Source organism: Rhinoderma darwinii, chromosome 9 (genome assembly GCF_050947455.1).
Source record: "Rhinoderma darwinii isolate aRhiDar2 chromosome 9, aRhiDar2.hap1, whole genome shotgun sequence".
Lineage (NCBI taxonomy): Eukaryota > Metazoa > Chordata > Amphibia > Anura > Rhinodermatidae > Rhinoderma > Rhinoderma darwinii.
Window position 1 is genome coordinate 83,728,161 of NC_134695.1, and position 18,940 is coordinate 83,747,100.

At 42.8% G+C, this 18,940-nt stretch overlaps 1 protein-coding gene across 1 annotated transcript in view; it reads left to right on the forward strand.

Moving 5' to 3' along the window:
• The window catches only part of SLC9A5 (solute carrier family 9 member A5), a 70,712-nt gene extending 55,025 nt beyond the window's left edge, over positions 1–15,687 (forward strand). The window contains exons 14-16 of the mRNA XM_075838369.1: positions 12,118–12,187; positions 12,647–12,769; positions 14,019–15,687. Coding sequence (XP_075694484.1) covers positions 12,118–12,187; positions 12,647–12,769; positions 14,019–14,488 — 663 coding nt within the window. The 3' untranslated portion in view covers positions 14,489–15,687. The remainder of the gene's footprint in view (positions 1–12,117; positions 12,188–12,646; positions 12,770–14,018) is intronic.
• The last annotated feature ends 3,253 nt before the right edge of the window (positions 15,688–18,940 follow it).

Genomic DNA, 18,940 nt, shown 5'->3' on the forward strand with positions numbered 1-18,940 from the left:
TCCTAGATAAATAAGAAATGGGGTGTTGCACCGGTTTCTAAAGGACCTTTTAAAAGCGGACGGTGCAGCGAGCGCCGATAAATGAGACATCGTTGATCGGCACTCGTTTGCTCCGATCACACGGAGCTATGGATTCCGATCACTCGTCCTCATACATTATTATCATGTCGGCAGCGCGTCTCCCTGCTTACACACAAGATGTGCCGACAATGATAATATTTCACTTTCTTTAAACGATACGATCAGCAGATGAATAAGCGTTTGCTCGTTCATCTGCTGATCGTTCCACTGTTTGCACAGCGCAATTATCAGCAACGCGCTTTATATGAAGCCTCGTCTGCCCGATAATCGCCCAGTGTAAACCATCAGTGGTGAAGAGGGGTACTGCAAGTGGTAGAAGTCACTAAGTTAAAATTAAAGGCCATATCTAGTCTTATGTAAATAGAGCGTAATCATTTTATAGTGAGAAGTTCTATAACTTTCTATCATACTTTCTTTCAGTTGGTCACCCCTTTCAAGGTTGCTTGCAGTCAGTGAATGGGAGCACTCTTGTTTACATTCAGAGCCTGATATCCTGTCCTTATCTATTCTTGAGTAGGTCTGGAGTCCAGGACTGGGATATGTTCTTCTGTTTCTATTAGCGATGGGTCCTTTTACACGTTCCGATTTTGGCTGTGATTTTGTGATTTTGTGTGCGATTTTGGCACACCTTATTCAGACGGCCGTGTTCGGCCCATGATATACGGATGTATAGTTATCTATGGTGCTAGGGGTCCCTGTCTTCCCGTGGGAATACTTTCCCATACTGTAGGCATGTTTTCAGTATGGGACAGTTATTCCCGGGGGGAGGCAGGGACATAGATGTCCATAATGCTAGGAGCCCGACTTCCTGAACTGTGTCCGGTCTGGGAAATACTTCCGACATACAGTCGTATATTACGGACCGAACACGGCTGTCCGATTTGAGGCCTAAGACTAACACATTGTAACAACCCCAGCAACTGCGTGAACAGGACTAGGCTTAGTGGGTTGATTTATTTTTTTTTAGCTTTTCAATGGTTCCAGTCCTTTTAATGGGCATTAAATCACAAAGTATATTTTAAAGTTGCAGAACTTTTTATTATTCAATCTTCCAATATACTATGTATTTAATGCAGCAAATCCGTTACATTTTCTGCTGAATGCAATAATAAAGAGAATCACACATCAGACTAAGGCCTCATGCACAATTCCGTGGGCCGTTGAACGGACGCTAATGACAGTTCCGTGAATCACGGACCGCACGCGAATGGCTTCCGTGTGCAGCTCGTTGTCGCTGCTCGGAGTAGGACCTGCACTGATTTTGATGGAACGGCCGCACGGTTCCGTTGAAACAACGGAAGTGTGCATGGCCCCATTGAAATGAATGTGTAGGGTGCTATCTGTTTAAAAAACGGATAGCACCCTGACGAAAAAAACTGAAGTGGGCACGAGGCCTAACTGCTCATGCCCACGGGCCCAATTCACCCGTCAAAGTGGGTCCGTAAAGACTATTGGTTGCTACTCGGATGCCGTCAAAAACAGCTCGAGTGGCACATCGGTCGTGTGCGAGGGGCCTAACAAGGAAATGAACTGTGTAAGTCCTAGAATTGCAGAGAAATGTGGAAAACTTCACATAAAAGAAATGTAAGGCCGTTCCAAGTGTCACCAACGTTTCCGTGCAACTTCCATGAATCACCACTTGTACCGGTGAGTCACCCTTTGAGTGGACTTTTTGGGCAACCCCGGCCACAACTGATCAGGGTCAAATACGTTCCCTAAAGAAATATCAAAGAAAACAGATGACTGCATAGTTACCAGTCAATCTAAATGCAGGATGATGTTACTCCCGATGGTCGAGACGTCACTGGATGTTTTCACCGGTCATTTCCAGTCCCCACCGCACACCAGCTTTTAAGTCTTTGACTACTTCGGGTGCATTATAGACAAGCCTCTGAATATTCCTATTCACTGACAGCAAACAAAGGTCTTGAAAGTGGTGAGGGATCGGAATACAAAGTTTATTAGAACTTTAAGCAGAAGCCGATATGACTGTACCTTCCAGTAGTCTGGGGACTGAACAGGCAGAGCACTTCTTTGTGTATTGAGGGATCGTACCCACGTTGCATAAAATGTATGGCACATCTGGGTGCAGGTCGTGCATGGCAGATATTATAGAATAGATATAAATCCAAATAATTAAGACCCACCACCTTGTGTCTTAATAGAAAAACACCAAGTCAGCATTCTGCTAGCACACACTTTTATTATTAATCCAAATTCCCCATTACTCCGAGTCTGCCAGCACCGCAAGAAAACAGACCGAAAGAATCTGATCTGGAGAGGGAGACGTGTCCTGCGTGTCTCGTGCCAGCGCTCCTTCCCAGGCCAGGTTTTTCTAATCATTCTTGGGGTTGCACACTCCAATTTCCTATGGGTTCTGAGAATTTACAAGCTAGAAAATAGGCCTGTGAACGGCAGAGGCTGCTGCTTAAATAATCCATAGCTCTCTGCTCTGACTTATATTTTCCAGTGAGCGCTGCGGTATGGTGAGAGCATGATGGATTTTGCAGTCTGGTTTTTATATAACCCTCTGTTTTCTTTTTCGTCTAGAGCAGACATTGTGTTGTACAGCCCTGCGTTATTGACAGGCTGATAATCGGGTTTGGGGCTCCTGTTTAACGTCCACAGGGGAGTTTATCAAGTCCTAGTGTGGTGAATGGAAAACATAACGCATGTAAACATGTACATTAATGTTGCACATAGGATTTGTACTGCCGGTATATGTTGATGCAGCCCTTGAAAAGACTACAAATCACTGGCGTGTAATAAGGGGGTAATCTAAGATTAAAAGTGCTCTACATCCCCACCTGCTGGTTACTGCTTTAATTGCATCATTTGCTTTGCGGTCATTGTATCCAAGTCCTGTTATATTTCATGTCATTGAAAGCCATTTAGTGATCCAGAATACTACTTTGTAATACAAAGTTATGTTTTGTAAGTCCAAAATTAATTTTAAAGCATAATATACCATTTTTTGACACTTTTTTTTTTTTACAAAAATACTATTCTCTGATGCAGAATACCAATTTTCTAGCTAATTAAATTTTCGCCGTATGAGATCGTGTGACGCAAAATTTAATTTCGTGAAAGCCGAGTTGAATTTGGCTATCTACACTCTGAAAGCATCTGAAAACCACTACAAACCTAAAACCTGAGTTTGCCATCGTTTTATCCGCACTGCTCCTGGACTCTATACTGATACATTGTAGCAAACTATCCAGAAATGTTGTACTGCTGATGTGTTAAGGTCACAGAGGATTGTTAAGACTGGATCCAACTGTGGGGATGGCTTTTCAGCCTCTGGATGTGAATAAAAAAAATGTTCTCATTCACTGACAGCAAGCAGAGATCTTAAACCGAACCGGAAATTAAACGCAAACATTGCAAAAAGTATTGTAGAAGGTAGTATCGCATAAATCCCCTTTAAATACGACCTTCTACCCCTTACACTTATCGCAGCACAGTCTCAGATCCTGCCGTGAAGTAGATGCAGATCTAACTTTATTTCTGACAGATGCAACTTGGCTGAACCTCTCCTTCTCTTCGATCCTTGAATACATTGGCGCGCGTCCCCCGGATTGAATGAAGCCGCCTCTGTTTCCAATAAAGACAGAAAAAAAACCCAGAAAACCGTTCAATTAACCTTAAAAGCGTCTGGATGGCGCACGAGCGTCTGCCATGATCAGTGCTTTAGGCCGCATCAAATTCCTCTGCCCGTTCTCCATTGAGATTGTAATCCTCGGATTGTTTGTTGTGTTTGACACTCACTCAGCGGCTTTATTCGGTCTTCCTACAATGAGTGTTGACAAAATGCTCAGTAGTTTATAGGGGTTCCTGCTTCGCTCTTTAGGAAGACGGACATTGACCCTTTTTTCTTTCATCTCATTGAATAAACTGAATCGCCAACTCTGGATCTATTAGTGCGAAATGGAGCGTGACCTTCTGCCGGCAGCTTCAATCAGGCTTATTGGCTTTGGGAGATGAGTAGGTTTTGGGAAAAAAGAGACTGCGCGCCGTCCGCGGTGTTCACCGGAGCAAGGACCGTGCTGGTCTTCATGTCAATATGAAAGGAATGGGTGTTGTTTTTGAGGTTGCAGACCTGCCCGCCTCAACCTTTACCCCAATGAAATAATCTGATTGGTGTATAGAAGGGGCAGCGTACCCATGGGCAATGTGGAGGAACCGTCCCAAGGCTCACACTGCTCTTCTTTCCTCCGGGACATAGGGTGGTGGGTTCATCAGGAGGGTCAATGTTTTTATAATCTCTGTGTACAATGCTGCTGCATGCAAAAGTTTTAATGCTTCTTCACCAAAGTGTTCACGTTTATAAAAGAAAACCTATAATCCTGCCATCATTCTGCTAATATTTGCACCCCCTGCCTACAGCTGGCACTGCATCTAATGACCGGCTATAGGGAATCTGTATATGCCATGTCCTATATTTATTGCTCCATTCAGCGTGATTGTTACAGACGTTTTCTTAGCAACTCGCGTTTTTCGCGGCTTTTTTTACCGCCGTTTTTGGAGCTGTTTTTCTATAGTCAATGAAAAATGGCTCAAGAACTGACGTGCACTTCTTTTTCGCGGGCGTTTTTTTACGTAAAAAAATGCCCCGTCGGAACAGAATGCCCTTTTTCCCATTGAAATCAATAGGCAGATGTTTAGAGGCGACCGGCTTCCAATTTTTCGTCCGTTTACGGCTCGAAAATATGCCGTGTGATCATACACTCACAGTCAGGGTCAGACTGGCCCGCCAGAGGATCCACCGGGGGGCCTAGGCTCTAACGCAATGATTGCCTTCTGCTGTATCTCTAAGGGCCACCCCCATTTGGAGGTCTTTGGAGCCAATCACTTTCCACTAGGATCTGTTTCTTATTGGATGATTCACAAATGATCTATTAGACCTTTTTGATGATCTGTCCTATGTACAATGATAACAATAAGGACTATGATGAAATTAAAAGTGGAGTGGTACATGTTCTATATAGTTGAGTGGGCCCTTAGGCCGTGTTCACACGCAAGACTAAAAACGGCTGTAACATACGGAGTGTTTTCAAGGGACAACAGCCTCTGATTTTCAGACGTTTTTTTAAACATGATGCGTTTTTTTAGCTGTTTTTCTATTGACCCAATGAAAAATGGCTCAAGAAGTGACATGCACTTCTTTTTACGGGGTGTTTTTTTTACGCGCCATTTTTTCAAATGGCCGCGTAAAAAACCGCCCCGTCTAAACGAAACGCAGTTTTTCCTATTGAAATCAATGGGCAGATGTTAGGAGGCGTTCAGCTTACGTTTTTTTCAGCCGTTTTTCGGCTGACAATAAGCCGTGTAGTCCTCTCCTCTGGTGGGTCCACGGTTTACAGCTATATCCATATGGGGGTTATAACTTCATGTGCTGCAGTTATGGGAAGCTGTGGAGGTTTTTTTTACTTTTATCCTAAAAAAAAACAAAACCTGGAATCCGAAGTGTTGATGTTTCCCAAAGACAATACAACACCAGGGTGACGATTCTTACAGGTTCAGGAAAATGTTGATCTTTCTCTTGAAAGATTTGACTTTTCTATTGAAGTTTCTTATGGTCTTGTCATCCACCTGTCATTCTTTTCATTGGCGATATATTAATCTATCGACGCTTATTCTGGACGCAGGACTCCAGGTCAGTTCCATTGTCTGCAGGACCCGCGGGTCAAGGCTTGCAGGAATTAGACCCATGATCGCTGCTTAGGGAATTTTGGGTGCTGTCGGTATTTGAGTTGATTCATACAGGCTGCTCTTTCTGTTTAACCCCTTAAGGACGCAGCCTAGTTTTGGCCTTAAGGCTCAGAGCCCATTTTTCAAATCTGACATATTTCACTTTATGTGGTAATAACGTCGGAATGCTTAAACCTATCCAAGCGATTCCGAGATTGTTTTCTCGTGACACTTTGGGCTTCATGTTCGTGGTAAAATTTGGTCGATATATTCAGTCTTTATTTGAGAAAAATTGCAAAATTTAGAGAAAATTTAGAAAAAATAGCATTTTTCAGAATTTAAATGCATCTGCTTGAAAAACAGACGGATATACCACCCAAAATAGTTACTAGTTCACATTTCCCATATGTCTACTTTAGATTGGCATCGTTTTTTGAACATTATTTTATTTTTCTTGGACGTTACAAGGCTTAGAACATAAACAGCAATTTCTCATATTTTTAAGAAAATTCAAAAGCCATTTTTTTAAGGTACCAGTTCAGTTCTGAAGTGGATTTGTGGGGCCTATGTATTAGAAACCCCCATAAAGCACCACATTTTAAAAACTAGACCCCTCAAAGTATTCAAAACAGCATTTAGAAAGTTTTTTAACCCTTCAGGCATTTCACAGGAATTAAAGCACAGTGGAGGTGAAATTTGCAAATTTCGTTTTTCTTTCTGAATTTCAATTTTATTCTATTTTTTTTCTGTAACAAAGAAGGTTTTACCAGAGAAACACTACTAAATATGTATTGTCCAGATTCTTCAGTTTTTAGAAATGTCCCACATGTGGCTCTAGTGCGCTCGTGGACTAAAACACAAGCCCGAGAAGCAAAGAAGCACCTAGTGCATTTTGGTGGTGCTTTTTTATTAGCATATATTTTAGGCAGCATGCCAGGTTTGGAGAGGTGTTGAGGTGCCAAAACAGTAGGAATCCCCCAAAACTGACCCCATTTTGGAAACTGCACCCCTCAAGGAATTAATTTATGGTTATTGTTACAATTTTGACCCCGTAGTTTTTTCACAGCGCGTATTTGAATTGGGCTGTGAAATTAAAAGAATGACAATTTTTCCAATAAGATGTCATTTTTGATCAGAATTTCTTATTTTCACAGGGAACAAAATGCCCCATTTTGTTGCCCAATTTGTCCTGAGTGCGGCAATACCCCATTTGTGGTGATAAACTGCTGTTTGGGCCCATGGGAGGCCTCAGAAGGAAAGGAGCGCTATGTGTTCTTAGGAGTCCAGATTTTGCTGGATTGGTTTTCGGGTGCCATGTCGCATTTGCAGAGCCTCAGAGGTATCAAAGCAATGGAAACCCACCAGAAGTGACCCCATTTTGGAAACAAAACCCCTCAAGGAATTTATTTATGGGTGTTGTGACCATTTAGACCCCACAGTTTTTTCACAGAACTTATTTGAATTGGGCTGTGAATTTAAAAAAAAAACTTTTTTCCAATAAGATGTAGTTTTGGCTCAAAATGTCTTATTTTCACAACGAATAAAATACCCCATTTTGTTGCCAAATTTGTCCTGAGTGCGGCAATACCCTATTTGTGGCCATAAACTGCCGTTTGGGCCCATGGGAGGTATTAGAAGGAAAGGAGCGCTATGTGTTCTTTGGAGCCCAGATTTTGCTGGATTGGTTTTCGGGTGCCATGTCGCATTTGCAGAGCCCCAAAGGTATCAAAGCAATGGAAACCCACCAGAAGTGACCCCATTTTGGAAACTACACCCCTCAAGGAATTCATTTATGGGTGTTGTGACCATTTAGACTCCACAGTTTTTTCACAGAATTTATTTGAATTGGGCTGTGAATTCAAAAAAATGTAATTTTTTCCAATAAGAGGTAGTTTTGGCTCAAAATTTCTTATTTTCACAAGGAATAAAATACCCCAATTTGTTGCCCAATTTGTCCTGAGTGCGGCAATAGCCCATTTGTGGTGATAAACTGCCGTTTGGGCCCATGGGAGGCCTCAGAAGGAAAGGAGCGCTATGTGTTCTTTGGAGCCCAGATTTTGCTGGATTGGTTTTCGGGTGCCATGTCGCATTTGCAGAGCCCCAAAGGTATCAAAGCAATGGAAACCCACCAGAAGTCACCCCATTTTGGAAACTACACCCCTCAAAGAATTTATTTATGGGTGTTGTGACCATTTAGACCCCACAGTTTTTTCACAGAATTTATTTGAATTGGGCTGTGAATTAAAAAAAAATATATTTTTTCCAATAAGAGGTAGTTTTGGCTCAAAATTTCTTATTTTCACAAGGAATAAAATACCGCATTTTGTTGCCCAATTTGTCCTGAGTGCGGCAATACCCTATTTGTGGTGATAAACTGCCGTTTGGGCCCATGGGAGGGCTCAGAAGGAAAGGACCACCATGTGGCCTACTGGAAATTTTCTGGTGCTAAGTCGAGTGTGCAGAAGCCCCTGAGGTATCAGTACAGTTGAAACCCCCGAGAAGTGACCCCATTTTAAAAACGACACCCCTTAAGGAATTCATCTAGAGGTGTAGTGAGCATTTTGACCCCACAGGTATTGTGTAAAAGATAATGCGCAGCAGATGGTGCAGAGTGAGATTTGCAATTTTCTATATATATGCCATGTCAGTGTCCGATATATTGTGCCCAGCATGTGCCACCGGAGACATACACCCCATAAACTGTAATGTGGGCTCTCCCGGGTACGGCAATACCCTACATGTGGCTGTTATTAGCTGCCTGGGCACACGGCAGGGCTCAGAAGGAAAGGACCACCATTTGGCCTACTGGAGCTTTTCTGGTGCTAAGTCTTGTACGCAGAAGCCCCTAAGGTATCAGTACAGTTGAAACCCCCAAGAAGTGACCCTGTTTTAAAATCTACACCCTTTAAGGCATTCATCTAGAGGTGTAGTGAGCATTTTGACCCCACAGGTATTGTGTAAAAGATAATGTGCAGCAGTTGGTGCAGAGTGAAATTTGCAATTTTCTATACATATATGCCAATTCAGTGTCCGATATATTGTGCCCAGCATGCGCCACCGGAGATATACACCTCATAAACTGTAATGTTGGCTCTCCCGGGTACGGCAATACCCTACATGTGGCTGTTATCAGCTGCCTGGGCACACAGCAGGGCTCAGAGGGGAAAGATGAGGAGGGGTAAGCTGTGCAAAGTGGATCAGAGCGAGTAAAACTGGGGTAAATTAAAAATAAAGGGATGGATGATAAATTTTAAAACACTCTTTCATACAGAGCTCTGGTTTTTCGGGACACGTGTCACATTGATATATTGTGTCATCCCTTATCGCCCTCTTATAGCAGACTCGGCACCTCTTTTGACTTTTTCCCTTCTTGCCAGTTTGGGGAACTTCTCCTAAAAATTGTTGCCCTGGTACGATGCGTGTGGGCCCGCTCCCAGAAGTACTGTAAGGCTTCAGGACTTGATCTGACAAGTCCACCCCTCCCATGTACCTATTGTAGTCCAGGATGCAGTCTGGTTTGGGGGTCTCTGTACTGGTACCTCGTACTGGTACATGGGTACTGGTGTGGCATCTCTCTTGTCCTTGTACTTGACACACAATATGTTGCTGCTAGAATGTGCCCTGCTCTCACCCCTTCTGAGTGTTTGCCCAAGCAGAGTCTTAGGGAGGCCTCTCAGGTTTCTTCTAGCAGTGCCGCATGCCGCAGGACTTCTGGAAGCGAGGCAGTTGAAGAGTGGGACGCCGGTATAAAAATTATCCAGGTAGAGGTGGTAACCCTGGTCCAGCAGTGGGTGCACCAAATCCCACACAATTTTTGTATTAACTCCCAGTAAGGGGGGGCATTCTGGGGGCTGAATACTGGTGTCCTTCCCTTCATATATCCTAAATTTGTAGGTATACCCTGATGCACTCTCGCACAGCTTATACATCTTCACGCCATACCTTGCCCTCTTACCCGGCAGGTACTCGCGGAATTGAAGCCTCCCTTTCAAATGTACCAGGGATTCATCTATAGAAATACACTTCTCGGGGGTGAATGCTGGGAAAACCGGGCACTGAAATGGTCTAATAGGGGTCTCCGTTTATACAAACGGTCAAAACTGGGGTCATCTCGGGGTGGGCACAGCTCATTATCAATATAATGTAAGAAGCGAAGTATTGCCTCATTTTTATTTTATTTTTTAGTTTCCAGCTCAGTTCTGAAGTTGCTTTGAGGGGCCCATATATTAGACACCCTTATCAAACACCCCATTTCAGAAACTAGACCCCTCAAAGTATTCACAACAGCATTTAAAAAGTTTATTAACCCTTTAGGTGTTTCACAGGAATTTAGAGCAAAGTAGAGGTGACATTTAATTAATTTAATTAAATTTATTAGGCACCATGTCCGGTTTGAAGAGGTCTTGTGGTGCTAAAACAGTGGAAACCCCCCAAAAGTGACCCCTTTTTGGAAACTAGAGACCTTGAGGAATCCATTGTAGTTTTCTTGGGGTGCATGCGACTTTTTGATCAGTTTTTATTCTAATTTTAGGTGGCGTGGGGACTAAAAAAACAGCAATTTTACTATTGTTTTTTATTCAATTTTTTTTACAGCGTTCACCGTGCGCTATAAATGACATATTCACTTTATTCTGCGGGGCGATACGATTACGGCGATACCAGATGTTTATAGTTTTTTTTTATGTCTTATGGCGTTTGCACAATAAAATACGTTTTGTAAACAATCATTCACTTTTTGTGTTACCTTATTCTAAGAGCCATAACGTTTTTATTTTTCAATCAATAAAGCCGTGCGAGGACTTATATTTTGCGTGACGAACTGTAGTTTCCATCAGTACCATTTTTAGGGACATGCGACTTTTTGATCTCTTTTTATTCCATTTTTTGGGAGGTGAAGTGACCAAACAATTGTGATTGTGGTACGGTTTATTATTATTTTCTCTTACGGCGTTCACCGCGCGGGATAAATAACGACATCGTTTTGTAGTTCAGGTCGTTACGGACGCGGCGATACCAATTATGTATAGTTTATTTGTTTATTTATATATTTTTATTAATAATAAAGAACTGATAAGGGAAAAAGGGGGACTTTTACTTTTATTACTTTTAAATCTTTTATTTTCTTATTTTTACACAACTTTTTTTTACTTTTTTACACTTTTTTTACTTTGTCCCACTAGGGGACATGAGGGCAGGAGGCTCTAATCGCTATTCTAATACACTGCACTACATACGTAGTGCAGTGTATTAGAGCTGTCAGCTGTTCGCTGACAGCAAGCATAGTGGGTCCTGACTTTGTCGGGACCCACTAGGCTTCCGTCGATGGCGTAGCCAGAGTCCATTGTTAGGATTCTGGTTGCCATAGTAGCCATCACGGCCCGCTATCGTGTAGCAGGCCGGCGATGGCAGCTTAACCCCTAAGAAGCCGCGATCGCTATTGAACGCGGCTTCTAAGGGGTTAATCGGCGGGGACCACCGCGATCGGTCCCTGCACACTAAGCTGTGATAGCCTGCTGTCGGAAACAGCAGGTATCACAGCTCAAGCACGCGCCGGGATTAAATGGCGCCGTGTTTACTCAGGTCAGTAATAGTACTGACCTGAGCGCGAACGTTCTACTTAGCAGGACGTACTATTACTGACCTGAGCGCGAAGGGGTTAAAGGGGTTTCCCCATATTCAATATTTATCATCTATTCACAGCTTATGGACCGCTGGGACCCCCACCGTTCACAAAAACGGGCTTACCTTGCCGTTTCTGGGAGCCCCATAGAGCTAGTGCGCATTCTCAGCCACCGCTCCATTCATTTCTATGGGACTGCTGATAGCGCTCGGCAGCCCCATAGAAATGAATGGAGAGGTGGTCGAGCATGCGCATTATCAATATGAGGCTCCCAGGATAGGCAAGGTAAGCGCGTTCTCATGATCGGTGGGGCTCCAAACGGTCGGACCCCCATCTATCAGATATTTATCACTTATCCTGTGGATAGGAGATAAATAATAATTAGGGGAAAACCCCATATATTTAATGTTTAGGTTTTTATCAAGGATGTGTATACAATAGAGGCTGCTTCTGTTGCTTCTATGGAGTGTCTAGGGTGGGGGCCCCAGTCATGGATGGCTCCAAAGTCTGAACCTTTTCAAATCCCCCCCTCCCCACTAGTGCTGCTGTGGTACTAAACATGGGAGGGGGAGTTCTCTAAACAAGCTACAAGTCCTTATGTCTTATGATGTGGCACCAAAAGTGGTCCTTGAATTTTATGTATGTCCATGGGTCCTCTGCGATGTTCCCATTAGGTTGAAACTATATGTACAGGTTTCTTGTTTGTTTTTTTTCTATACATCTAGAGAAGAAGTAGCATGGAATTTGAGTCACGGAATGGAAGACACAGCAAAGTGGTGAGCTGGGAAAATACTGGTAAGACTTGATGCTCCTCATCATCATCACCATCATCATCACCATCATCATCATCATCACCATCATCATCATCATATGCTTGCAGGTCACTATAAGTGGAGTCCTCAGGCTTCTATAGGATTCGTGGGGTTTGAAGATCAGATTCATTGAGTTTCTGCCTTCTCAAATCCCAAATGTTCCTAAAATTGGTGTCCGTTCTCCAAAAGCTTCTTATTTTATGAAATAATAATATTTTTTATTTTCTCTCCTCCTAATCTCCTTACTGTTGCAGTCATGTAAAAATGTTGCTTTCTTTATGGTTGTCAAGGTAGAATAATCAGAACCATTAGATTGTCGGCCGGTCCTGGCGAAATTGTCGGGTTTGGACAATGTTCATCTAATGTGTACGGGCACCTTTAGACCATGGACATCTATGACGCTTCATTGCAAATACATTTAGGATTTTTTTTCTCCTATCAGCATCGATCGTGGTCACCCCAGACTCCGAAGAAGAATGTTCAGATGTTGAGATTGAAGAGGATGAAGGTATAACTTTCATTGCTCGAGCGACAGATGAGATCCTCCACAATGTTAAAATCTCAGGTAAGACATTGCACTTTAGTTAGACCAGTGAAAGACATGAGATTCTTGGCAGATCCTGACAATTTTAACAGGATTCATAGAGAGTCTCATGTTTATGCAAATAGTCTCCGTAGATGTTGAGGGTTTAGACGACTGGGTACTTTGTTTTTCTAGGTATATGGTCCCAGGGGTATCTGGCTGCCTCCAGGGGTGTAGCTAAAGGCTCATGGGCCCTGATGCAAGAATTCAGCTTGGGTACCCCTCCCCAATACCACCAGACCCCTGCGCACGCCTATGCCCAGCCTCCTTGCCCCCCATGGATGCCTCCACAGTATAATGCTCCCCATAGCTGCATCCCACACAGTATAATGCCCCTTATAGCTGCCCCCACAAAGTATAATGCCCCCCCATAGCTACCCCATACAGTATAATGCCCCTATACAGTATAATGCTCTTCATAGCTGCCCCATACAGTATAATGCCCCTCATACGGTATAATGCCCCATAGCTGCCCCATACAGTATAAGGCTCCCTCAGCAGCTACCATATCAGCCCCCCTCCCATACCCAGTATAATGCCCCCATATGTATGTGCCTAATAGAAAAATAATATAATTACCTCTCCGCGTTCCCACAACGGGTGGAGGATCCTTCTCCTCAGCTGCTCTGTGTTGCGAGTCGTGCAGACAGGCGCGGTGACGTCACTACATCGTGCTTGCCTGCACCGTGCCGCTCACGGCACTGAATGCTGGCGCAAGGCTGTATCCCGAGGACGCAGATACCGTTGGAAGCAGGACCAGTGTGGTCAGCGCTGTGTTGCAAAGGGGGCCCTGTGGGCCCCCCAGGCTTAGGGGCCTGGTCACCACTGGCTGCCTCATACCGCTCCTCAATAGAAATAACATGCTCACTTGGCCGAGTACATTTCAATGGGGGAGTAGAAGAACATAGCTTTCCTCTGATCAGTCCGCGTTCTTAGGTCTATGGCCAGTTATAGGCAAACGCCTTTCATTGAAGATTTTCAGTAATCTCCAAACAAACAGATCGGCAGAGCAGAGAAGCATTGGCATATGTCAAAACCCTACACAAGCCAATGCACTAAACATAGACTCCTGGTGATTGTGAAGAAACCTTCTTTACTGAGGTTCACGTTTGCCCCACGTCCATGTGAGTCACATCAATTTCCATCTGTTCTTCATATGTTTTCGATTTTTGGAAACTCTCCAAATAAATGATACTGTTGTAAACTCTACAAAACTTTCTTATATCCACAGGAATGTTGGGAGTTTGTCAAAGTCCTCGAATTGTCCCACCATCACCAACTATGGCTGAGAAGGTTCTTCCATGGAAAGGAGAACCAGATGAAAACACGGTCTGTATCTCTTCAGAGACTACAAAAATAGTCCCGGTAGATCTACAAAAGTCCTGGAAGCAAAGCATCTCCTCTCTAGAGAGTATTGGTTCTCCACCGGCTCCTGACGCCATCTTGGATGGGGCGAAGTGTTTGAGGCAGGAGATCTGCAGTCCACCGGTTCTTCAGACTCTACCGGAGACCTGTAGCTGTTTTCCTTTTACTAGTTCTCCTTCGCAGGGTACAAAAAGTCATATATGTTCTGCAAACATCCAGCAACAAGAACTTCAGCCTTTAATGCCTCCAGAAGAGGTTTTTGGGTTGAGTCCAGTGTCCACCAGGCACAGCCATAACAAAAGACGTTATCAGCTTCATCGAACTTCTAAAATCTGAAACTGGTTACGGTTGGTGGCCGACACGTAAACAAGACCCCAGGCAAGATGAGAATTGTTTCCTGGTTATCGAAGGCTTTGTGGAGACCTCTGTAGACACCCTAGAAGGAGCCAGCTGGCAATGGCGGCTTCAACAGTAGAAGCCATGTTTCTTGACACTTCCTTGTGACCATAGGTGTGCACAGTACATTACATTCGAGTGTGCACCAAGAAAATCTTCGTTATTATGTAGAAGGTGAAGATTCATGATTCAGGGCTCAGAAATAGCAGAAATTCTTGGATGATGATTGTTTCCTCCTTTTATATTAGGGGGTTGTTTTTTCTTTGAATTGATCTCAACTTTGTATTTCGAGTTTTGACTACATTTGCATTTTTTTGAGAAGTTCGTTGATGAGCAACATATATATATTGCTCAGCTTCTTTGATTCTGGAAAAGTTTGCTGACCACCAACATGGCCGCCTTTCTCCCTCCGTTATGAAAGCGTCCTAAGCCTGTTATTGAAGAGTGGGCACTGGAGAACCTATAGCTCATGCAAATGTGGGGAGAATCTACAAACTCCGCACAGATGACGTCCTGTTTATTTTTAGTGGCAGGATTCAAGTGCTGCGAGGCAATAGTGCTGCCCACCAAGCCGCCATGCTTACCACTTAGCCATCGGGCTGTCACCCAGTCACCGTGTTGTATTACATTCTGCCTTTACTTGCTTTTCTTTGTATACTTGTTCCCAACTTGATGTTTGTGGACAAATATATATATGTCCATTCATGGAGATGACTTCATTTCACTATCTTCCTGCCTTCTAGTTAGTAGATGAGGTTATCAGGAGAAATGAGGGCGTACGGTCTTTCAGGGACTGATTTTTTTATTTTATTTTTTAATACTTTGCAATATTGTATAGTTAGTATTTTTATTGCTACAATTATACTCATTCTATGTTATTTGTATATTTATGTGCCGCGTGTTTGGAGAGCTGCTGATTTATATTTATTTTTTCTTTTTGTAGACATCTTATATTCTTATTATTTTGTTTTGTACGAAATTTGTTTGTGTTCTTTTAAGAAATGTTTTTTTATTAAATGCTACACTTGATTTGCTATTCCAAGCATTAAAGAGACCCGTGACCTTCGTTACAAGTCATCTTTTTGGTTGACCAGGCTATTATAATACTGTTATATAAAAATACACTCATTGATGACTCCAAAGCAAGATCCTTGTGATAATTGTGCAGCAAACTTTTATTTCTACTCAAACTCTTTAATAATAAATGCTCTGGAATTGTTCAAGGAGCAAATCCAGTCATAAGAAGTTTTCCTACTTGCTATTCTTGTATAGAGGGTGCAGTATTATAGTAGTTATATTCCTGTATATAGGGGCAGTATTATAGTAGTTATATTCTTGTATATAGGAGCAGTATTATAGTAGTTATATTCCTGTATATAGGGTGCAGTATTATAGTAGTTATATTCCTGTATATAGGGGCAGTATTATAGTAGTTATATTCTTGTATATAGGAGCAGTATTATAGTAGTTATATTCTTGTATATAGGAGCAGTATTATAGTAGTTATATTCTTATATATAGGGAGCAGTATTATAGTAGTTATATTCTTGTATATAGGGGGCAGTATTATAGTAGTTATATTCTTGTATATAGGAGCAGTATTATAGTAGTTATATTCTTGTATATAGGGGGCAGTATTATAGTAGATATATTCTTGTATATAGGGGCAGTATTATAGTAGTTATATTCTTGTATATAGGGAGCAGTATTATAGTAGTTATATTCTTGTATATGGGGAGCAGTATTATAGTAGTTATATTCTTGTATATAGGGGCAGTATTATAGTAGTTATATTCTTGTATATAGGAGGCAGTATTATAGTAGTTATATTCTTGTATATAGGGGCAGTATTATAGTAGTTATATTCTTGTATATAGGGAGCAGTGTTATAGTAGTTATATTCTTGTATATAGGAGGCAGAATTATAGTAGTTATATTCTTGTATATAGGGGCAGTATTATAGTAGTTCTATTCTTGTATATAGGGCGCAGTATTATAGTAGTTATATTCTTGTATATAGGAAGCAGTATTATAGTAGTTATATTGTATATAGGAGGCAGTATTATAGTAGTTATATTCTTGTATATAGGGGGCAGTATTATAGTAGATATATTCTTGTATATAGGGGCAGTATTATAGTAGTTATATTCTTGTATATAGGGAGCAGTATTATAGTAGTTATATTCTTGTATATAGGGGGCAGTATTATAGTAGTTATATTCTTGTATATAGGAGCAGTATTATAGTAGTTATATTCTTGTATATAGGGGGCAGTATTATAGTAGATATATTCTTGTATATAGGGGCAGTATTATAGTAGTTATATTCTTGTATATAGGGAGCAGTATTATAGTAGTTATATTCTTGTATATGGGGAGCAGTATTATAGTAGTTATATTCTTGTATATAGGGGCAGTATTATAGTAGTTATATTCTTGTATATAGGAGGCAGTATTATAGTAGTTATATTCTTGTATATAGGGGCAGTATTATAGTAGTTATATTCTTGTATATAGGGAGCAGTGTTATAGTAGTTATATTCTTGTATATAGGAGGCAGAATTATAGTAGTTATATTCTTGTATATAGGGGCAGTATTATAGTAGTTCTATTCTTGTATATAGGGCGCAGTATTATAGTAGTTATATTCTTGTATATAGGAAGCAGTATTATAGTAGTTATATTGTATATAGGAGGCAGTATTATAGTAGTTATATTCTTGTATATAGGAGCAGTATTACAGTAGTTATAGTCTTGTATATAGGGGGCAGTATTATAGTAGTTATTCTTGTACATAGTGGTAGTATTATAGTAGTTATATTCTTGTATATAGGGGCAGTATTATAGTAGTTATATTCTTGTATATAGGAGCAGTATTATAGTAGTTATATTCTTGTATATAGGGGGCAGTATTATAGTAGTTATTGTAAAGGATCTGCCAGGTACTATGTCGGTGTATACTCCCGGGATTAATCAGTCGACACCTGAGGCCAGACCTCTTAGACTGACACCGGCTCCCACCAACCAGGGTGGCAGGCTCAGGAGTGGGAGAGCCTATCGCGGCCTGGTCAGTCGGAGTTAGCTCCGCCCCCTGTCCATTTATACCTGCCGTGTTCTCTTCCTCAGTGCTTGTTATTCTTCTTGGATTCCTGGCCCACTGCTGCCTTGCTCCAGCCTGCTTCTGCCGTGCTTCTGCCTTGCTTCAGTTCCGCTTATCCTGCTTCGCTTTGCCCCTGGCTTGCTTCCTGCTCCGTGCTCTCGTTGGTATACTCCACTACATCCTGATCCTGACTGACTCATTCACCGCTCCGTTTCCTCGCGGCGTTCCGTGGGCTACTGCCCCTTCCCTTGCGTGTTCCCTGTTTGTACTCCCTTGCACTTAGACAGCGTAGGGACCGCCGCCAAGTTGTACCCCGTCGCCTAGGGCGGGTCGTTGCAAGTAGGCAGGGACAGGGCGGTGGGTAGATTAGGGCTCACTTGTTCCCTTCACCTCCTTCCTGCCATTACATAATAACAAGCCCATACCTAGTCTACCATTTCTCCTACGCTGACGCTATCATGGACCCCCTTGAGACCCTGACCCAGCAGATGCAGGGCCTCTCCCTACAGGTCCAGGCCCTGGCTCAGAGGGTCAACCAGGGTGACGCTGCCTTAGTAGTACCCCTCACCTCACCTCTAGAACCCGACCTCAAGTTACCTGACCGGTTCTCAGGGGACCGTAAGACTTTTCTCTCCTTCCGGGAGAGTTGCAGACTTTATTTCCGCCTAAAACCCCACTCCTCAGGTTCCGAGAACCAGCGGGTGGGTATCATTATATACCGACTCCAGGAAGGGCCCCAAGAGTGGGCCTTCTCCTTGGCTCCTGACGCCCCTGAACTTTCCTCCGTTGATCGTTTTTTCTCTGCCCTCGGACTCATTTACGACGAGACTGACAGGACTGCCTTAGCCGAGAGTCAGCTGGTGACCTTACGTCAGGGTAGGAGACCTGTTGAGGAATACTGTTCTGATTTTAGAAAGTGGTGCGTAGCTTCTCGGTGGAACGACCCGGCCCTAAGGTGCCAGTTTAGGTTAGGATTATCTGATGCCCTGAAGGATCTGCTGGTTAGCTACCCCTCTTCTGACTCCCTAGACCAGGTTATGGCCCTAGCAGTACGACTTGACCGACGTCTCAGGGAACGTCAGCTTGAACGTTTCAATGAGTTCCCCTCTGACTTCCCTGCGATTCCCCCCGAGGTCCCGTCTCCTCGCTCTTCCACGGAGGACTCGGAGGTACCTATGCAACTCGGGGCCTCCATGTCCCCTCGACAACGTAGAGAGTTTCGCAGGAAGAATGGTCTCTGCTTCTATTGTGGGGACGACAATCATATACTGAACACCTGTCCCAGGCGCAAGA